At 38.4% G+C, this 23,416-nt stretch overlaps 1 protein-coding gene across 1 annotated transcript; it reads right to left on the bottom strand.

Moving 5' to 3' along the window:
* Positions 1 to 2,886: 2,886 nt before the first annotated feature.
* LOC139138773 (TNF receptor-associated factor 2-like) lies at positions 2,887 to 22,038 on the bottom strand. The gene is made up of 8 exons (XM_070707296.1): positions 21,941 to 22,038; positions 12,472 to 12,634; positions 11,351 to 11,420; positions 9,922 to 10,017; positions 7,189 to 7,230; positions 4,948 to 5,529; positions 3,847 to 4,101; positions 2,887 to 3,024 (listed from the first exon to the last, which is right to left on the bottom strand). The coding sequence occupies exons 2-7, from the start codon at positions 12,612 to 12,614 to the stop codon at positions 3,865 to 3,867; spliced, it is 1,170 nt and encodes a 389-aa protein (XP_070563397.1). The 5' UTR covers positions 12,615 to 12,634; positions 21,941 to 22,038; the 3' UTR covers positions 2,887 to 3,024; positions 3,847 to 3,864.
* Between the last annotated feature and the right edge of the window lie 1,378 nt (positions 22,039 to 23,416).

The raw sequence follows: 23,416 nt of genomic DNA, 5'->3' as shown, positions 1-23,416 counted from the left end.
ACAACTACTGCCACTAGCGCGCGCTACTGCTAGTGCCACCGTTTTCATTAGTCCCTCACACCTGTCGGCCACCCCTAAAATGTAATGGTACAAGTCGGCTGGGTACAGAGTTCAACGACGGCGGTCAGGTTCGAATTGACTTCGCGCCTGAGTCATTAAACTGTCATTTTTCAGCCGCAAGGAGTAAAGTTGACCATCGATAGGAGTTACAAGGGCTCTAACATTATCTGGGAGCAGGATTATGGTGAAATTTGCACACGGTAAGGGGAGATTCTCTGATAATGCGGCCCCGTGTGTGCCTGGACCATGCAGTGTAGATCCGCACTGCAGCTTTTACACGAGCAGGTATTGGGAGAAATTGTAGCCCTGGTTGGGGCAAGGCGCGAGCCGCACGACAGAAGCCCAATCCCCACCAACCAAGGGCTACAATTATTGCAGCTACAGCGCGCATTGCTCTGCGAGCTGTAGATTTCTGTAGTTTGGGTTGTTGCCTTTGTACTCCTGTCGGGCCTCTTGAAATGAAAGCTCTCGTCCTTGCTAGCGATGTCGAAAACTAGAGCCCGGTCGTTGATAATCTGTTGGCGTATACATGCGTACATGCGTACGTCTAGCTCTATGGCTCGCCGAGCCCCATTCAACTGATTCAAGAAAATCATGAGCAAATGTGATCTCAATCCAGCGCGCAATTATTGTTCAATACTCAGCAGATATTTAACTTAGATTAATTGACCCTTTATCGCGTGTTACATTTGGTTAGTTGGTATACTTGTGACAGAGCAGCCGCCATTTTAACAAGCGGCAATATCGCAAACATTACAATCAACCCGTAACATGTGCGGCGTTCTTGGATTTGTTTACAACAGAGGGGGACCCCCTCAGGAGGATGCGCAGCGCGACGACCACTGCGCTTTAATATATGACGTCCTAGTAACTGTAATTCTTGAATATATTTTGGTTTGTTGTTCCATGATCAATTGAAATTTCTCAGTTCACTTCCAACAAATAGTGAAAATGCAAGTATCTGGCGTTTCAACACAGTTTGCCTGGAGTACTGTTGCCAGCATTGCTGGAAATGTCAGGTGTGAGCAAATTTCATACTGGCCCCAAAGCTCATGGTCTAGTTTTTATGGTTGGGACAGGCTAGTAATTTTTATGGTTTGGCTAGGCTAATACATGTCATTTTTGGACTAAACTTGTATTTTTATTAAGCTGGAGCTAGGTTAGTAGGTTTTATAGTTGGGCTCGGGTAATAGCTTTTTGGGGGGCTAGGTTTGTAGTTTGTATGGTTGAGCTTGAAGTTTTTATCACCAAGCTAGAAGGTCCTTGCTTCCTCTTGCTCAATGGACATGAATTATCCAGCTGGTAACCAAAATCATAGACCCTCCATTTTTAGGGTCTATGCTAAAGTGTTGCCCAGTGAGTTAGTTCAAAATTGCGGTCTGGCTAATTATTTTATTCTGTTAATAACCCTTTGGCTAATGAACCAGAAAATGATTTGCTCATCCTGACCGTAGATTACAACTTAAACTGCTATCTTATAACGATGAATCCAATACATATTACAAGCTATGTTGATGAGTTGAAACACAATGTACTGGAGGTTTCAACAAGCTTTAGAGAAACACCGAACAAATCTACACATTTAAAGCTATCAAAAGTTACAGTTACTAGGTCTTCAAAATTCATGAGTTTCCCCTTGCTGGACTAACTTCTAAATGTGTACGAAGGGAGACAGTAGTTCTGTATAAATAAACAGTATACTGGTGATGTACAGTACAATGTTTGTATTAGTAATATTGAATGGAAGACAACAGCCCTTTCCATATGTGTCACCACAGTTGAGAGGGAAACATTTCCTTGATGCAGAAATTCAACACATGTTCTTTCTGTGACAGTCATAGTTAAGCAGTTAACAGTATGTTTAAACAACAACATACATAAGAAGTAAAGATACAGGAGTTTTTAAGGCAGTAGAAGACAAACCGGTCAAAGTTTCGCTTTGGAAATTCCATTACACGGAAGGCAGTGTGTAAAAGTAAGTTGTGTCATTGTACCGCAGAATCCTTTTTTTAATTGATTTTTCCGAATGGGCTAAGGCCTTCACTGCAATAAGTAACATTGACAACTACATTCCTTGGAATGGGGCCTTTCAATTTCATTCCAAGGTTACTGTACGTGCAAGTTGGGTTTCAAGTAATCTGGAGGGCTGGTATTTCAATCTTGAGGGATGCCACATGCATATGGCAAGGGTCTGTGTCTCATGGCAGATAATTGTCAAAAATGCAAAAATTCTATCTGACTATGCCATATGTGCACCTTGAAAGCAAGTAGTATCTTTTCGACTCTTTAAAGAACTAAAAAGTGCAGTGTGTGATGAGTTAAGGTAGCATGAACCTTGGGAACAGATATTCAGACTCTAAAACTTCACAATATTCTTTTGGCCTACCACTGTGTGTGGGGGCTCATTTTGAAGCTTATACTGTAAGTAAAGTTTTAATCAGTTTAGTTTTCTGAAAAGTGGCGATTTCATTTTTCATGGATTTAACCCCGGGATTTGTTTCTTGGCACAAAAATTTGCACGAGCACCCTTAGTGTTTTTTCTTGATTTTGAAAGAGAATGATTGAAAGCGTGCGCAAAAGTTTCAAGTCTTTCATTATCAAAGAGCGAACTACCTCACAATGCTTTGTAACTAATAGTAAATACATACTGTAAATACATACGCACACCTTCAGTAGGTCGATCGAAATGCTATAGTATAAATGCATATTGGTAAACACACACAAACCTGTACAGATTAAATACTTGTACCACACTCTTGTGCAGGAGTGAAATGTCAACGATGATATATCGCGTAAATTTTCGCCTGTGACAGACCACTGCTGCCAGACTGTGATGTCGGCAAAGAACAGAAGAAGAAACGACATCTTGAACGATACAATATCCATCTCAGAAGGTTGGATGCCGGAAGGAACTGTCTGGATGCGGTCAAGATGGAACGAACTGATGATATGGTCATGGTTGTTCTGGAATATCAATACAAAAATGACCTTAAGGTGAAATGACATAGAATGATCCAACAACAAACTAGCCATCAAACAAGCACAATAATTGGTATCATTTCTGGTAAATGAATGATTTACAAAGTCCAAGGAACAAATAGAAAATGACAATTGCAATTGGGTCATCCGGAAAAGTCACCGTCTGATAGCATTTTTCCACCAAACTTTGTCTGAGAATTGTGTGAATATTGACTTGCTTTGAGTTACCAGGTTTCAGTATTTTGACTTCCAGGTGCATTCCAGATTCAACAAATTCACATGCATACCAGGGTACTCTCATAATTGTAAGGAATGAGCATACCAATAAAAGTACGAGTACAAATTTATTAACAGTTTCAAAGCATTCATTTCAAATAAGCTCCCTTCGCATTTTCACTTGCATATCTTAATATTGATGACACTTCGAGCTCTCTGATGGTCACCTTACGCTAGAAGTTTGTTCATATACAGCCATTATTTTTTTTTATGGAAAAAGGAACAGTAATTTAAATTTTCTGTCATTGAACGTGACAATAATGACTATGATAGAAGCATTTTTCAATTATTATGACAAACAAGTTTCATATGAATTGCTTTGCATGAAAGAACACTGTGAAATGGTAAGGGTCTGTCTCATTCCAAACAACTGTCCACAGCAACAGATTTCTGTTTGTGGCTATCTGTATGTTGTGCTTATCTCATCCACGCAACTTACATGAGCAACTTGAGCGTATGAGGCAGTATTAAATGCCAACTGAAATCCCAAATGCTAACTAGTGAACTCTAAATCTATACACAAAAGTTTACCTTTCAATGGTTGGTTCCTTAGTCTTGCTCAAGATCTGAGGTGTCAACAATGATCTTGATGAACATGACATCATCTTTGACGTAAGCATGATGAGGGCTGTCAACTTGAGATATTGGCATGAACAGAGGACATCCAGAAGCAATATTCATGCCAGAGGTCGGCCGCTTAAATGAACTTGAAGTAGGATCAGGACTGAAGGCATTAGTGATACCGGTATGTTCATGGTTGTTCTGGTCAAGTAGCGTGAGAGTTACCTATAAGTAATTAAAACAGAGAGAAACATAGTTATCTGACTACAAACTGGAGGTCTCATTTGTACAGTTACACTTTTCTGTTCAGTTTTATGATTCAAATGAAAAGTGACTTATTTTGCTCTATGGACTAAATCCTGCTATAGTGAACAGTTGCCAGATATCTGCTGTCACTTTTAAAGAAGCTTGTTTGAATGGAGTAATTTCTACCTGTCATCAAAAATAAACGATGGAGGAAGTTACCCAGTACATAAATGTATACTGTGGATGTTAAATGTCAGCCCATACATGTATATAGGTAAACATTTCTTAGATATTTTTTTTGTTGATCATTTAAGTTTGTCTATATATATATATATATATATATATATATATATATATATATATATTATACACAGACAGAGACAGAGACACAAACATGAAACATGCATACATGTATAAATATATAGTATAGATTATAATCCTACATGGGTCATATTTCACCCCCCCCCCCCCCCCCAAAAAAAAAAAAAAAAAAAAAAAATTGAAACAACTAAGTTTTGACAATTTTTTCAAGATTTTTTCTCTTTTGTCCGCCTCACGCTCCTGACACTTTGTACAGTATGTGGAAATACCCTTTATAGTCTAGTGATCACAGCAAACATATCTTTGATGAGAGCTGTTGTAGCTACTGAACTGACATGGATAGAAGGTCAAATGACTTACCAAATACGTGTACTTGGTACTCAATATGTTTTAGAGATTATACAACTTCACTTCATACTGCACCATGTGAATCAAGAAAAATATCAAAATTGAAAGTTCTTGGACTGTATGACAACAAAAAAGGTGACGCTAAAAGGAACATACCTTTTGCTTGAACGGCCATCTCAGCAAAGCATCAGAGGGACCCTGCATGACGACAAAAAACAAAGAGATGTGGTTTCCTTTTCCCATACCATCACCATTCAGATAGATCCTGGCACACATCTTGTAACCATGGCGACTTGTGAAGAAGCAAGGGGAGTACACTGATGTGGTTCCTCCAGAGAGCGCGTCTTGTCGTTTCCGGGAGAAGTCACTGATCTTCCAGACAAGGATACCATCGTAGGAAGTCTGCTCCAATGCTTGGATACGCAGGTCTTGTTCTGCCAAGGCTACATCCTTCAGTGCTATGATTCTGTCTTGGGCTTTGATCTGTTCCTCCAGTCGCTGAATCATCTGTTCCTGTTCTCTTCCCTCTGATTGCATCTGTTGTACTCTACTTGAAAGTGCTTTCTGCCTTGGGATAAGCGCTCTTATTCCCACTTCCAATCGACGCAGTGATTCTTCAACTTCTGACAGATGCGCATGCATGTCATCCACCTTGCTATCTGTGTTCTTGATCTCTTTCACCAACTTTACACCTACGTTGTCTGAAGACGTTTGCCTTGGTCCTTGGGTGTAGCTTCCCTGTTATAAACACAAGTTACTGTTTGTGCAACACGTAATCTCAGATTAGCAGTATGTTGGAACAGTATTAGAATGTTGACAGCCACTTACGCCACTGTGGCCTGCACTTTGAACTTTCGGTAATTGGTTGTGGTGACAAGCATACTCCATGGCATCTACTACACTGGCTACATGTGTATGTTAGGCAAAGAAGGTATAATGAAGGACTGTTGACTGTCTACTACCCGGTAGAACAACACAAACTTCTCTGGGTACCAGCAAAAGTAACTTTGAAAGACTGGGGAGTTCCACTTTTTTATGTAGAAATTTACAACACATAAACCCTTTGAGCACCAAAGTCAATTTTTATCGCCTTTAAAAATATACCTCAGTCAATTTTTTTCAAATTTTTGCCAGAATTTTGATAAAAAACTGTAGCTGATGAAATGTGATGTCCATTTTGTTCAAAATTATCAAAGAAATTACAGAAAATTTATAAAAATTGGTAAAATGTTGCACTTTAATTTTGGTGGGAAAAACTATGGCACTCAAGGGGTTAACAACAAAGTTAGTTTTTTTTTATATTGAACTTTCTTCATATGAGAAAATTTCTAACAATCGTTGTACATGTACAAAAATATAAAATTGGACTGTGACGTAACAAATTTAGTTTAGTTGCAGTAGTCAATCGCTGAGTTCAAAGTTAAAGTAGACTTATGATGTGTAGACAACAACAAAATGAAGAACTTGATTGCAATACAATTGTCCCACAAATATATCAAATACAACAGAAACTTTAGTTAGGGCCTCACAGTGTTACTTCAATCGTCATTTAATACTCTTATAAATAGAGCATGGTCTTTTCATGTAAATTTAGTTTACTAGTTTTGGAAAGACTCTAATCCAGATTAGTCAAAATACGTGAGAAAAACTGGAAAACTACTGTATTCTAGATTTCAGAATAATCAACATACATGAATAAATTATTTAAATCTAATGCATCTAAACAAACTATTGTTCAGTGATTAGTGTCTGTTGTCCAGCGCAGATCGTGACATACCTGTACTGTAATAATGTACAGTTCCATGATATGGACACAGGAAAGTCAACTATATCTGAGATGGCAAACAAATTATTTTTATTACCTTTATATTGATGTTACTGAATACAACAGTAAATGATTGTCTGCATAAACCTTGCAAGTCAAAGGACTGTTTGTATCTTATGATTAAATAGAGCAAGTGATCGTGTTGAGTAGGCATTTTATAAGTATGGCAAGTTATTCTGGTTGAATGACATGCCTGCAAGTCTACACAGCTGCTTATCATTACATGAGCTGCAAGGGTTTCCTTTATATTTTGGTTTTGATAGTGGTTTAAATGAGCAGAACTTATACAAGTACTTGTCCCTCATTTGGAATAGCCGTGTGTACATGTAATAGCTCATTTACATGCCCAGTGAACAGGGAAAATAGCTGAATCCTACCTAAGGCACGTCTGTCATTACATAAGGGCTTTGGATGTGGCTTTGGGTTCACAGTGTAGTTTTCAGCCAACAACATTAGAAACGGCCTTTTGTTTTGATATGATAAATGTATCTTGACATCAGACATGTCATAATGCTTTACATGTTGTCAAAACACCAAAGGACAAGCATGCGATTACACGGATTTCAACATACCTGTGGCAGTCTTTGCATTTCAGCACCTTCACTGAAGTGTCCCTGAAAGATAAAACAATTCATTGTTATGTGATTTCTCCATACGAAATACTGATATCACAAATCACTTTAACACTATACATGAATGTATGTGTGTAACACAATCAATGTGTAGCAGCTCAGGAGGTTTATACGATCAGTAAATTGTCGTTATTTACAGCAACTTAAGAAGTCTAAAACTTGGATTATTCTCTAACTGAGTGCCTGTGTTTTGATTTATTTGTAATTCATAATAGGTTACTTCCTAGGATTATTTACAGTGTGCATAATGTACAGTATGTAACCTTTATGGCTTGGCTATGAGGTTTTGGGGACCTAGCAAGCTGTTGTATGGCTCATAGGTTCTCAAAAGGTCTAGCCTGGCTGCCATCATTACCTCTGTTCGCACACAAGTATCAGATGCTGTAAAGGAAAGGATTAATTAAGGCCAAAAAAGAAAAAGAAATGTTTCTGGTCAGCGCGCGCGTCACTTGAACAACAGCGCGTCACCCTTTTTTTTTCCTGGTTTGTGGCCGGCGGCTGTGGCAAACTACATACTGATTACTATTACTATAACACCAAACCAAAACGGCTGAAGAGAAAGAGAAAATTCTTTGGGGCACATGATCAGTGACTGCATGAACAGTTTAAATGTTACTATATTGATAAAACTATAAAACTCAGTGTTCTCCTCAGGCCATAGCGGTCCCGCTACGCTTTCGCCTCTCCCCGCTACGCTTTGATTCTCCGCGCTACGCTTTAAAATATTCCCGCCATCCTTTAGTTCACACGCTCTGCGTAGCTACCATGCAGCTGTTGCATGCATTGTCTACAATTAGCGCTCACTGCAACTTTCAACCTGGTGAAAGAGTGGAAGGTGTGAAGTATGGTATGCATCAGATAAGTTGTCCGGAAGTGTCGAGAGGAACGTTAAAACAATAGAAGAATCGACTGGGATGTTCACAAATTTCCATTCCAGAACGACTATTACGACCAACAATAATACTCAGTATACATCGCGGACAAGTGTTCACAGAGGTAGGCGGTGTAGCACTAGCGGGGCCTTTGATCACATTCCCATGCTTTGATCAACGAAATGGACCGCAAAAGAAACAAGAGTTGACTGGTGAGGTTGATTATGATTTTACAACGATGAGTTTTGTCCGAGTACGATCACGATCGCGATCGAGTTCACATTGCATAAATTTCAATATGGCGGCGGCCATGTTGGCCGACGTGTTTATAATGTGTAGACATTGATCCTGGCGTCGCGTGTGGTTCCACTCTGACACGCTCTCTGAAAGATTTTACACCTTATTTTCGAGTGATTCTAGTCGTACTTAGTTCATGTCTTGTGATCATCTTGGTGGTATTTTTAAAATCAAGAATCGAACGACGATGTTCAGTGGCAGTAGAACTTAGAAGTTATGCGGGGGGGGGGGGGGGGGGGGGGGGGGGGGCGGGGGGCGCTGGTTGAAATCTATCCCCGTGATGAAAAATTATTCGCGGTGTTTGTCGTTCAAAAATGATATAAAACTCAATTACATTTGAATTGTGTAAAGCTTAAACTTGTGAACTTTCCTCTTTGTTGGCAAGTTTTGACAATTTTATTAGCAATATACTAGTATGTATTAATGAAACTCCAATCAGACGAACCATTTCTTGCTCTCAAAGTTTCAAATTTGATCTTCTGTTTTAATTGCAATTGTAGTTACAATACTGTGATGATTTATTTAAGTGTAATAAAGAGTTTCCATGATGTTCAAACTGCATACTTGTGTGTTACCATTGCATTTTGTTGTGAGTGTACATGTATATTTGGGTACATGTGCAAGCTTACATCCATATGCAAATATAAATTAATGATATGCAAATGATTATGCAAACTAGCCGCTACGCTTTGGCGCTTTAACTGACCCTCCTCCCTCCCTTGAGGAGAAGAAAAAAAAATCCGCGTCGCCGCACCATTTTTTTAAGAAAGGCCTGACCAGAAACATTTCTTTTTTTTTGGCCTAACATTTCACCAAAAAAAGGTATCCAATGGGACGCATGTACCACAGCAGTTTATGCAGAAGACACGTTGGCTGTTCAGACAGCTGGATGTTTTAAAGTTTACTTGAAACTGCAATGGTTGTAACGGCTGCCACATGAAAACACTGGTTTGCAATAGGTCGTATGGATACTATATATACTTAGTACATTCACACTAATAGATCAGATTTAAGGCATCAGAGCAAGTGTGTATTCAACATATAAAAACACATTTAATATTCAATACATGTATAAGTGAGCCCTACTGTAATGGTTGCTGCCTGAGTTTCAGCCAAGCTGACAGTCAACTGTTCCAATTTCAAGCACACCTTTGAGCACACCTTTGAGAGCTGTAATTTTTTTCCCATCAAAGGATTAAGTATCACATTTCACCAATTTTTATGAATTTTTTTGTATATTTTTGATAATTTTGGACCAAACGGACATCACATTTCATTGGCTACAGTTTTTTATCAAAATTTTGGCAAAAGTCTGAAAAAAATTGACTGGGCTATATTTTATAAAGGCGACAAAAATTGAGTTTGGGTATCCCTCAGACATGAAAAACCCAGAATGCTGTAAAAGTATTTTTACATAACATTTCATGACAAAGTGCAAGAATCTTCTTGTGTTTGAAGAAACCAACAATAACTATATCAAGTTTTGCTTTATGTACTGTATTACCTCAAAGTCTTGAAGTTTTCCACACCAATCACAGTGACTTTGACACCGCACTTCATATTTATGCAGGTCACGTTCAGCACCTCTGTCGGGGAAAATCTGCAAGCAAAGAAATATACTTATTGGCCCCTTTTTGTACAGGACATGTCAGTCAAAATGTATGAATGGCTTATTCAATCGACCACACTACCATGTCATCTTGGATACAAACACTGTATACATGGAGCCCACCACGTGGTATCTAACACAAACGACAGTACGTCCCACGAGTGATGCTGCGTCATTAGACTTATCACAGCTGTTAGACTGGAAACACGCTCCCTTTACAGGGTGGATGTGTGTGCCACTGTAAATTTCTCCAACACTGCATGAAGATGGTCAGTTTTATTAACATTCCTTTACTTGTCGTGACTGTACTTTTTTGTTCAGTGTGATGTAAGCTAAATCTACCTGTAATGTGTAACATGTTGATGTCATTTATTCTTTTGGAACATGTGTAGAGCTTTAACATCAAGTGTACTGGCTGAGGGTCTAATTTCTTAAACGTTACTTGAATTGAGTTGGCATAAAACCCGCCCAGCTCCGTGTTCACTATCATAAACAAGACACCCTTGAGGGAAGGTCAATCGGCTGCATATCATGCATACACAAACATGGGGAAATTTTCTGACAGGCAAGAGAAGTTGTTATCAATCAGGCAAATGCATGTAATAAATGTTCTGAAAAACGAGCTTACTGCCTCCAGAGGCAACGCGATGCTAGCGTGCATGTGTCAGACCATTTCGTAGCCCCCTTTCTAATAGATACATGTATATCAGAAAAAGTTGCTACTCGACAGTCACTTTCATCCTACTTTGAATTTTGTGATCAAATTCAGAGAAAAATATAAGAAAGGTAGCATTAATAACAGGTACCTTTGCTAAATGATTCATTTTAATACAATTTTTAGGGGTAATTACATGATATTTGGTCGATATCGTGTTGTATTCGAGTGATGTGTCCGTATTTTGAAGAGTTGTGCAGCAATGAGTAAAAATGCGGCCACATCACATGAATGTTTTTTCCGTCTAGTGCAAAATAATCTAAGCAACCAACTTTCTATGAGTAAAGGAGGAGCAACCAAGCTAGACTTCTGTAAATTTAATCACTAATTTCTCAGTGTTGCTAGGTAAACAGTAATAACCAAAGTATGTATGTTCATGTGTGCTATATACATGTAAGAACCCATTATTATTATTATTATTATTATTATTATTATTATTATTATTATTATTATTATTATAAAGGGGTTGATACACAAAGTAGGGTCAATATCTCGCTCATCATAATCTTGTGATGTGTCTGCATTTTGACTCGTTCATGTGCAATGCACAACTCGTCAAAATAAGAGTATCCAGCTATTACAGTCATATGACAAAGATGTGGGCATTACCTCATCTTTGGTACGGATAAAGTCATGCTCACCACTTTCTCTGCATGGTTGGCATTTAAGTTTTCCAGATCTGGAGAGGAAAAAAGGCAACAGCAGAAATGTTATTGCAGTCTGCAGGTCTTTCATACAGGTTTTGCCGGAGTACTAGTTTGATATTCACATTTCAAGTCAAACAAACAAACAACAACAAGCAAGCAAGCAGTAAATAAATTAAGTAAGCTGCGATAGTGTGCTTTATTCTCCAAGACATTCATTACACTCTCCTGTAGAAAGATGTACGGTATAGCAAAACTACAGATAATTCTTTCTTACTTTAAAGACACTTGTGATCAGAGTTCATGCACAACCACAGTACATGTGAGGCTTTCAGAATCCTATTAAGATATTGTGTTGATGATATTGGAATACATGTCATGTAATTAGCAAAAAATGGATTATCCGTAATTTATAAGTTTAGCTGGAATTTTGAATTAGTGCAAAGCACTTGGAATCAAACTTAAGTAAAAACTCAAACAGCTGTACTAATTATACCTATCCTTCAAAACAAGTATAGTATGCATTTTGCGTGTGAATTACCGGTATACGGTTATGAACAGCAAGATAAACCAATGACTGATCCACTGTCAAACATCGTGGTGACATGGATCCAACAGTGTAATTTGACAAATGAGGATAAAAAAACATGAAAATGGAACTTCAGTGTTAAATACATGTGACTCTGTAAAGGTTATTAGGTATTTAACTCTCTGAAGGTTGATGCAGCACCTGAGAAATGATGAACAGATCACTGAAGCTGAGGAAAGGACATTCAGAGAACAAAGCTGCACATGAATAATAGATAACTCATGCACGTGTATTTATCTGTAGAATAGGAACCAAACTACAATCCAGAACCTGTAAGTTCATCAATGTCTAGCTGACTGATGTTAAAATTCACTGTTTCTCTCTGTTTGTCTTCCCTACTTCTAAAGCAGCGTATATATCCAGTACCGAGAGTTGTCCTTCGAAAGTGCAAAGAAGAAAGAGCTGAAAACCTGATAACAACATGTGTAATTCATGCGGTCAGATAAATGTGCAGGGCATTGGGTAAATTATCTGAATCTCAGAGTAAAATTCCTTACTTGAGTGCATCTTCTGCACATAGACCGCAGTATCTGTGTCCGCAAGAAGCTTGCACTGGATGTCTCACAATCAAATTACAGAAACTGCACATGTATGACTCCGGTGGTGTGGAAATAAACATCTCCTTCGGAAAGCCACCCATTGTGATGACAAAGTTCTTAGCTGTAGAGAAATAAGAATATATGGAAGATAGTATGTCTGAAATTCTCAAAAGTTTTTACCGACCAAATTGTTTTTTATCTGTGTTTTGACTGAACATCATGCAGAAACAATAAGATCACAGAAGTTCATGTTTAATTTCTCAGAGAAAGTAAAGGAAACTGAAGGTTGTTTACAATTCTTTCAATTGGATTTGACCTCACAACCTACAGCACCCAGTTTTCTAGTGAAGAAATCACAGTCAAAACCGCTTGGCATAACCCCCCTTAAAAGAGAGTGGTTCAATAACTGATCTAAGTTGTTACAATTATTCTGACTGCGACCCCTCTACACGCTGTAGCACTCGCACTCACATGCTCACTATCACACATCACAAACTTTATCAAAGCAATGAATACATCACATATTACTTGGCAAAAGACAGCTTCGGGGGACAATGCTGTCCACTGGCAGAGCTATCAACCCAGGGTAGAAAATTCAGTATATTTTTCATCGGATTTGAACTCACACCATACAACTGATGATTTTTTGACAACTACATGAGTTGGTATTTGTTATTGGACAGCTTCCCACGTTGTTGACATCACATAATATGAAGAACCCCATCATGGCTAGAGAGTGCAAGCGTGATGTACAGTACATGTACTCAGTGTATTTGCATGAGGGCTTATAGTATGCTGTCCCTGTGAAAACAGAATATACCTGGGCTTGTACTACCGGTAGTAGTTCATTCTAGGATGGCTTCAGAATACACGGCAAGTGCTGGTACAAATACCCTAAGTATGAGGAACTTGCACTCTTGCCATGGGTTTCTGTTATCATCACATATGTTAAAATTGAAAACAAAAATTCATTCAAAGTAAGCTTTGTCACAGCTAGTAGCTACCGTCTTTGAAATATTTCTTGCCAAATGACATTTCTCTTGCAAAGTAGTACAGATTGCAGACAACCACTTTTGGTTTCTTTATAAGATACTTGCTGTTTACAAACAAAAGTAGTGTGGATTACTAGTGCTCATTGACATAAGGGTATGGCATGTTTTTGGTATTGCACTTCAGTGCAAATACGGATGGTGCGCATGCGCTCTGATGCAAGTAAAATGTGATTTTTATATAACATGTTATTGTAAAATAAGACTTGATGGAGACCTGTCCTACATGTACACTAGACTTTGGTAGACATAAACAAGTAAACAGCACACTACTCGATCAGAGCCACAGACATTGCACAATTAGCCAATAAGAATTCAAAAACATCATACACAAAACCTGATTAAAAAAGTGGGAACTTGATATGTATACCATTTTGCCAATCATCAAACACGAAACATAGTGTTCTAAGCATAGTGTTTATTGTCGCAACATATGTAATACTAAGGCCAAAAAAAAATTGTGCTGTTCCGATATCCCAACCTACCCTATTTTTCACCTGCTGACCCTATACTTTTTAGAGCTATGTGAACATGGAAGTAAAAAAAAGAAAAAACCCGTAAAATCATGCGTTTGTTACCTGGCATTTGATTTATGCTTGAACGAGGATGTCTTTTATGTATTTTTGTCTTTCATATGGATGATACATTTTTCTGGAAATGTTGTGGCCAGTGTTTGATCACCCTGCGCCCTTGAAAAATGCATATTTAAAAGAAAAATATTTTGAAAAAAAAAATTCCTGCCTGCCTACCTACCCTAATTTTGAAAACCATGTTATCAGAGCAGCACAATTTTTTTTTGCCTAACTGACCCCATGGCAAGACAGTGCAAGTGCTTAGTACACACCGAGATGTAGAAAATTTGGTTACAGGAGGCAAAACTAAAAGGCGGTTACAAGTAGTGTATAAAAATACCGTCAATGACGCTGTACCTTCTCTAATGTGTGGCCAGGTCAGGTAATTGGTTGTTGGCATGGAGTTATTGGTAAATAGTTGATGATGTAGGGGCATGAGGTGAGATATGGACCCAAAGAACCCAAAAGATGATTAAATACATCAATCAAAAAAAATTCTTAGCTACAGTATAAACTGCCTAAAGATAGTTCAGTGTGGGAAAAAGGTTAAATAATTCAGGAATAAGAATTAACAGTCCAAAATAGTAATGACGCACTTCCCTACTGACCTGAGTGCATGTGAAATACACAACCTGGCATCTGTAAATTAAATGTATACCAAGTGATCATTTTTAGTCACTTTTAACTGTTTTTAAGGATATTCCAAAGAGTCCTGTGGAAATGATGAAAACGCTTATCTGGTCTTGTGTTTGTAAAACCTCATGGCTGATAATTGTCATAGTATTCAAAAAAAATTGAAAGTGAAGAAATTACTGTTTTTAATAGGCATATTTTCTTGAAATACATGACCGTGTAAAGAATATATGCTAAAAGTGTTTAAGAGTACATTTCTTTTCAAAAATAATTTAATCTGTGACCAAAGGATTTGTATTCTTTGAGTTTACAAATTCAAACATTGCAATTTGTTCAATCATCTTGTGCAGTGCAAATTTATAAAATGACTGAAAAATAAAAAAAATTGGCAGAATTACAGTCTTTGTGATGTAAAATCATGGTTGACATCACGATAATTGTTAATCTGTTCGAAGTACTTTCTATAATTTAAAAAAGAAAAGTTCATGCAGAAACCGTAACATATATTGTCAGCAATGTAGTGTTAATTTTGACTTTACATCAAAATATGCCTTTGCTGGATACCAAATATGTAGGGCGAAATATTAAAATCAGCCGTGTTCAGCAAAATCCACACAACAGCATTGATCCTTTTCTAATTTGATTTGATTTGCTTATGTTATCCTTGTATGACAGTCAGTACAATATGGAACTTGAACACAACACAGTGAATAAGTATGCTGTAAATGAAATGGTGTGGCTGCATCCACATGCAGCAATAGGAGTGCCTTTGTCTCTCACCCCTCATTTCCAACCTGTCCCATCCCTGAAAAAATAGTTTGGTCTTATATTTATGATGTTAATAATTTCTGTATTTGTTTAAAATGTGCGCATCTCAAAAACTTTTGATCATACAACATTTTCATTGTTTTTTATAGCTGACCAGTCAGTTAACCTGTTTATTTTGAATATTTGCGCATTTTTTCTCAGTATTTGACATTTTCAGAATAGCTTCTTATTCAATTTGTCATTTTCCAAAAGTTAAAATGCTCCTTTGTCTGTTTGTGTGGTCGAGCTTTCCACAAGCATCAAATGTTGTACTTCATATAGGAAGGTCTGCCTCTAGAGGGCGGGCATCATGAATAGTGTTTGTTAGTTATTTCCTCCACATAAACTTCTGATTGTACTGTAAACATTGAACATGGCCGACGTCCGATTTTCCTGTCTAAAACTTTCACTCATTTTCGTTCATATGACTCTGAAACTCAAGGAAACGATTGGGAAGAAAGAGTTATCTTGAAATATTGAGGTACTTCGCCGATATTTTGCAAAATTAAATGAGAAAAAATGCAAGGAAAATGCCGACAGGCTTACACAACGACTGTTTTCAGACTCGGAGGCATATGATCATCTGCAGATTATGCAACAGGCCCATATCACGTGAGGCCATGAGGGGATATCCACGCAACTCAGTACCAAACACTAGCGCACACAGGCTGAGCAAACACAAAGTGAGTACCCCTGACGTCAGCTCAGTAGTCTGTAATAGATCGTAGTCAACTAAGAACCTTGGAGAAAGGCTTACATGTAACACTGTGGCTATGCCACTAAGTCCCTTTTGATTTTTGTCACAGCGCCTGACAAAATCGTTCTCCTACACCTCAACCTGACCATGAACACCCCCACCAGTTTATGATATGACCCATCACAATGGCATAACGTCAACGGATCTTGACAGACGGAAGTATTGACAGACGGAAGTAGTTGACACCAGCATACTGGTTTTCAACTCTAATACCTTCTCTGTCTATAAATAGACACGAGAAGGTAATAATGGTGTTAAATTTGTGCAAAATATCTAAGATTTTTAATTAAACAAACAATTTTCTGAGCAGGCTATTTTCTTCATCCCAATTCATCTGCTGTTCAGACATGAGCATCTAGCTTGCGCAGGGACTGTTGGAGTAAACGGCAAGCCACAATGCAATGCAAATACCCAAGTAGGCTACGTGTACACTTGCAATCTCGTCATGGGGTTCATTCTATCATCAATACAAATCTGTAGCTGTAAGAGATTGACTTGTACAAGTCGCAGAGTTTGTCACTTGGGAGCTGCATTTGGGCGTGTCCAAATTTCTTTAACTATTCCAGCAATGATCGTATACACACTACCCACTTGCGATTTCTACACTACTGGGCACGACTGCTATCATAAAAATTCACACACTGTCAGTAGCTGCGACTTAATTCAGCAAAGCTACCGAAGCTATTACTGTTTGGTGAAAATGTCTAATACTAATAGACCATAGGTACATGTACTCAAGCAAAAGCGACACATAGTTAACGTTGGACAATCCAGCTCTAAGGGGATGTTGTCTTAAAAAGCAAAATGCATGTTGTTCATGCCAATTGTAAACTGTCAAGATTGTGAAAAAAAATTGTGACTCGTAACCTTCATAGTTTTCCTGTGTGTTTATAATAGTTATTAGTAAGGCCAAGGGACTGCCCCGTTTGTGTGCTTTGACAGTACCATCCAAAACAAAGAAACAAAACATGCTCACGCTAAACTCTGGCTCGAAAAGGTCAGGAAGAATATTATGTTAATCTAGCTTTTGCTCTCCTTTGAAATTGTAATCGTAATATAAATATGTTGCTAGATGTTTGGATTAAGACGGAACGGGGTTGAGCTATAACCATGGAGGTACTGTAGTACCTCCATGCTATAACACAGTCCGGACTGTGTGTGTGGCTGAGTGTGTGTTGTGATCATGCCAGAAGTTTCACTACCGGAAGTTGAGCTATCAACAGAATAATAATTATCAGCGATATCATCCTACACTGTGCGGCTTACAAACGGGCATGTTATGAATGGATGGAGGACGAAATCGTGCCAGAAATAGAAATTACATTTACAATACTTACATGGCGCAACGCAAGTAGACAGTTCGTGCTAGGCCTAATTTAGAGATGTATTATGCGCACTCGCAGTATCTTTTTGACCCGTTGAACCTTTGCTGCGCGTGCGTAGAGCAGCAAGTTGTAAATATCAGAAGTGAGCGGAGCTAGCTCCGATCGCGTGCGTACGTGTACCGTGTTTTAATACTCCTTCAGAAGCTTCTGCTGTATACGGTAAACTTGCCGAATCAGTCCACAGTTACAATAGATCAGCAATAAACGGTAAATATACCTCTTTACATTGATCCCATGATAAATTTGTGGAACCAGCGCTTCTTTTTAAACTTTCCTTGGAGCACGATGCAAGCCCTGCGTGGCAGGGCTGTGCGTGTTTAATACCGGCGTTGAGGCCACATAACGCCGGTACCCTGCGACGCAGAGCCCGCTGCCCGGACTTGTATTTCATGTTTGCATGCACGGCAGTTGTATTTCTTTTGGTGTTAAACTTCGTCATTGTACCGTGGACTGTTTGTCCCATCCTGCCTGTCGTTGTTGATCATTTCGAATATATTGCCATGGGGCTGTGTATGGCTTACAAATAAGATGATGCATGGAGGTAGAAACTTCTTCCGCCATCGCCACGGTGAACCATAGACCCTCGAGAAAAACTTTTCGAGGGTCTATGGGTGAACGTACGCGTTGATGCTCCCATGGACGACTGCAGAGGTACGTCCAAGGTGTTTCTAAATTGCCGTCATCGTCAAAAACCTAAGTTTCCGCGATGACCCTCGGGGGCTATGGCTTCCATAACTGACGTAGGTTTCTCAAACAATATTTCATTTCCCTTTCCCCTCAGTCTTTTGCTACACACCAACGACGCCAAAGGAGTCTCGCCATAAAGAGGTTGGGAGGATCCGGACTAAAGACAGGAAACCAATTAAAGAGGAATTTTTGTCATACGTACGACACCAGGAGGATAAAATTTGCCTAAATAAAATTTGCTTCATGTGCATTATAACGTTTGTGTAGTCAAGCTTGTAGGCTGATTTTCAGATTGTTTTGATTTTGCTCTTGTTTTTGGGAAAACTATTTTCTCCAAAAACCTAGTTTGAGGGTTTTTTCTTATTTTTTTTATCATCATTATATTTTTTGCACAGTGCAATGAAAACATTTGTTCGTAGGTTAATATCAAAGACACATGTCAGCAGCATATCACTCATAGTTACACAACAGGACTGTTCATGCAGCTCTATAAAGTACTACAAAAACAAGACAGAAAATCCTAAAAGGACAATATCACAAATTTCATCTCTATTTGAAGAAAATTAGGTCATCTGAAGGTACCATATAAAGTTTCAAAACAATCGGACAAAAACTTTTATAAAATATTTTTTTTACCAAAAACTGGAGAAATTAGTCCCAAAAATGCAAATTTCACCACAATCTGAACAAATCTGACTAAAGTCACCCCCAGGCTTTCGTTTTCCAAAACAATCAGACAAGTGGTTTCAGAGAAGATTTTTTACACAACTCAGGAAAAATTTCTCTGAAGTACAAACATACAATTTCATCACAATTTTTACAAACCTAAGGTCACTCTAATGAATCAAAGAAGTCTTGTTGATGGATGATAGACAGACAACGTTTGACAAACTCATGGACAACAATCAGCTTATTTGATTAGCTCTGTGTTGCGGACAGTGGAGCTAAAACTCTACTTTGGTGAGCTTTGCTGGTAATGTCTTTTCTGCAAATGTGCTTCCTTTTGAACAGTTTGAAAACACCACAAACATCAAGGAGAAATTACAGAAATTATCACTTTTTACCACAATAGAAGCTATATTTAGCACATTCTGAAAGTAATAGTTGTAGGCCATTACTGCTAAAGCAATAATAATTATTAGTTTATGAGGGTATACTGTTTGCCTATCTGTTTCACATAGGTCATTCCATCAACTTTGTTAAACAACTTGAAGATTATGAATGTTTTTAGCAAAGTCAAAGGGTGTGTACTGTCTTAGTGTATAACTTTGACCCCTCTCACTCTTTGTATAATTAATTTTGCTTACTTGCATGTTACTCATCATAGAAATTTGATTAAATAATTTCAAATTTGGATCAAAACAGGAATATTTCTTAACCAAGTTTCAAATTCATATTCTATCCCACTTTGATTAGTACAAATATGCATCTTTTTAGCTACCTACTGTTGAAGTGGTACATATATAAGTGGAATTTTTTGAATTTTAAATATTTATTTTTCTAATTTGCGTATACGTCATTTTATCAAATTGTTTGCACAAATGACATTTGACTTGAAATAGGACTATAATACAACAACCAAATTTCAAAGCCCTCAGCCCGGTACTGTTTGATTTCTTAATTTTCCCCTGCTCTGTCTATGCTCTCATTCTGCCATTCAATCTCCTAAAGATACTGCATGGTGCACAAGTTGAAAAGTCCACTTTAATACATGAGGATATGGCTCATGTGTTTTATCCTGGACTAAATATGATGCTATGAGCAGCTATTACTCCCAATGATGCTGGGTCAATACGAAGGAAGACTGAAAGATGACAGTCACATAAAAAAATTTACAGCATTCACAAGTAGTGGCAGTATCTTTGACCACAATTCACACAAATATTTATATGTGGTCACCCGGGGTCACACACACATACACAATGTACATGTATGTCAAGTCCCTGGCTTTAAATTTTACATTATAGCATTGGACACCTTAAAATTCCAACAAAACCATTCATAATAGGCTGCCACTGAGCATGGAGGTTAAAGTCTCTTCCTACCTCCATGCACTGAGTTAAAACTGGGGCAAGTCACTGTTGAGCAATGTATTGGATAAAATGGTAGGGACTTGATCCCCGGGATCAAGTTTGTTTTAGTCTATAAGAGAATTATGGAGTGTCATAGCCTTTTGTTTTCCATTGAAATTGTAATCTAGTGAGTAGATTTCCCTGTGAGGAAATCTGACGCCAGCACAGGCCTTAATAGGTCACTGCAGTGTCCACCATGCCATGCCCTATGCTTGGATCTGGTCTGAGGTGTCCTGGCCGCGACCTTTAGTTTATGTATTGACAATTTTCCCATGTGTTCTAGATTGCAGTACACACACGGGTGTGTGCATGGAGACAAAAAATGTATGGAGTAATTTTGAAGTATGCCATGAGACTGAATCTTAGGCCATATCTATGTAATTGAATGATACAAAAGGTGTAGTCTAATAATATGATTTATATTTGAAAGCACAGATTGTCTACACAGAAAAAAAAATCAAAGACAGGTATTAAACTGGAAAGCAATGGAAGTTTTCTCTGTGTTCTAGTATGACCATGGGACGTACCACGTTCACGTCCACGTTAACTGATCACCGTGGCAACCGTAGGCACTATACGGTGCAGTACGTGTTCTTGGTGTTCTACATGTACTTGGTTCTGTACCCGGTCCCTCCACAAAAGGACCGTGCTCTCACACACGTTACACAAACACACATCATGCACACACATACACACGGGTCTGAAATTCATATTTTGACAGTGATCAATATTGACCACAGATTCAAATTTTGAGGGTCAGTGCCTATGCTATAAACTCTGTCACTGTCAGCAAGAAGGTCGTCTACATCGTTCTACCACGTCTACGTATAATTAGGGTTGAAATCTCTCAGTAAACGGCCGTCGATGATGTTTAATTAATTTGTCATGAGCAGTCCAAAACAGTTTTTCAAAATTCATCCCGTAAAAATAATTCTAGACGCCTGTGGGTTACGTTGTAGTTATGAAAATAATTCTTGTAAAATAGGACTAAGGTCGAACACCCTACTTCACGGGGCAAGACACAAAAAATCCCCACCAAAACCATGGATGTATCCATGTCAAAACCAAGCCGTTCGTTCAATTTCCCCCACCAAAACACGGCGTGATCTACACCCCTCAGACTTTCCACAGGTAATTCCGTCCCCGGTACCGAATCCCCTCACTTGTTCTGTATTGCCTGAGATGCCTCCTCTCTCCAATAACATTAATTTCTGCAGTACAATGAACGGTACATTCGTCGGGTGGTGTATTCGTATTACTGATTACTGAGCGTCAAATTGACGGTTGCTTCTGTTCATCTCGTCATGGCTCTCCTACACCATGGAGGAAGCAGAGACTCCATGCCTACACAGCTGACATCGACATGTCGATCGCAAGCACACAAATCCAGCGGGGAAAAAAATCTCTGAATACTTTCTTACATGACTGAATAACAAAAACGGAATGCTTTCGGTTCGTAACTTACCTCCTGCTTCTCTTGAAGACAGTATGTGGGACCGGAATTGGTATGTTTTCTGCAGAAGGACTAGAAAACTCCAAGCTCCGCCGCTCAGACGAGCTAACTCAGCAGTGTGCAAGGGTTACGTGCTGCCCATGCCCGGCCGGCCGTTCGCAGCCGCTGCCAGCTGATAGTGAGGTCGCAATCGTCGCGATACAACCGCAGTACGCGTGCTCAGGCCGTGTAAACAATCAATGTTTACATCCATGCGAAAACAAAGCGGCGTGCAGTACCTTGTGGCGGACTCTGACGGCCTTCGGAAACAGCGAAAAAAAAATTCTGGACCTTAGTGAAAAAAAACTTTCCACGCGAGTTTTTTTGCTGAAATATGAACATTTGTGTGCCGGACAAGGCAATTTCAGTAAAGTCTTGCCATGTCACGGCGATTTTTGGGAACTTCCATAACTTTTCTGTCGACAAGTATCCGACGCCGCGGCTAGCCTACACACAGTAAGTGAGGCTACCACAATTCCCCTTGATTTGTACACTCAGACATTTTTTGCTAAAGGCTTTGTCAATTTTATCTGTTTCTTAACAATTTTAAACTAACAATTTAAGTTCAGGATTATTTGTTAAAACTATGTTCCAAAATTATTTATTATGTATAAAATTCAAGAGTAAATTGAATGAGAAGTCGATGTTTGGAGGTACTAAAAATTGCACGTTTGTCAAGATAAAGTTATCAGCAACTAAGATGGTCTCAACCTACCACCTGTCAGACATGCAAATTTCCTTTGTTACGAACATTAAAAAAAATTAATACCCTTTCTTTTGCCAACACAGATGCAACTTATTCCCTCAGTTTCTTCGAAAATATTGTGTATGGCTGTCAAAAATCTATGTCAACAAAATTACAAAATTGTTATCTCCTCTGCGGAAAAAAGGGTTGATCTTCTCATTATTCACAGTGAGAAATCAGAAAATTATGATTATCAGAACTATGTTACCAGAATTTTGAAATATGGACCGAGTTGTTCTGTGTACAGAAGAAAGATCATTCTGGTATATATGTGCTCACTTTACCTTTGACATACTGGTGCAACATAGTATTATTGGTAATTCTGGTATATATGTGCTAGCACACTTTACCTTTGACATACTGGTACAACATAGTATTATTGGTAATTCTAAAGTAGTTTAAACATACTTTTGCAGGATGACTGGCTGACCACTTCAATTCCCTACTCAGTTCTAGATGACTTGTGACAACGAGTTGTTATAGAAAAGCAATTTTGACAAAACCTTTGGCTGATTTTTTCCTATGCAAATGTTAGCATCATTATACCGGTGTGTATTATCTATTTGTATTTCTCATGATAACTTCTGTTGTTTGACGTTGAATATTTCTTCTGATTTCATTGTCTGAAATCATTTTCTGCTACCGTATTTGTTACAGCTCTGTTAACTTAAACAGACAATGTACTTGACAATCAAATGAAGACA

Source organism: Ptychodera flava, chromosome 8 (assembly GCF_041260155.1).
Source record: "Ptychodera flava strain L36383 chromosome 8, AS_Pfla_20210202, whole genome shotgun sequence".
In the NCBI taxonomy this organism is placed as follows: domain Eukaryota; kingdom Metazoa; phylum Hemichordata; class Enteropneusta; family Ptychoderidae; genus Ptychodera; species Ptychodera flava.
The sequence above is the reverse complement of the archived record's forward strand: the minus strand, read 5'-3'. Positions and strand labels throughout refer to the sequence as shown.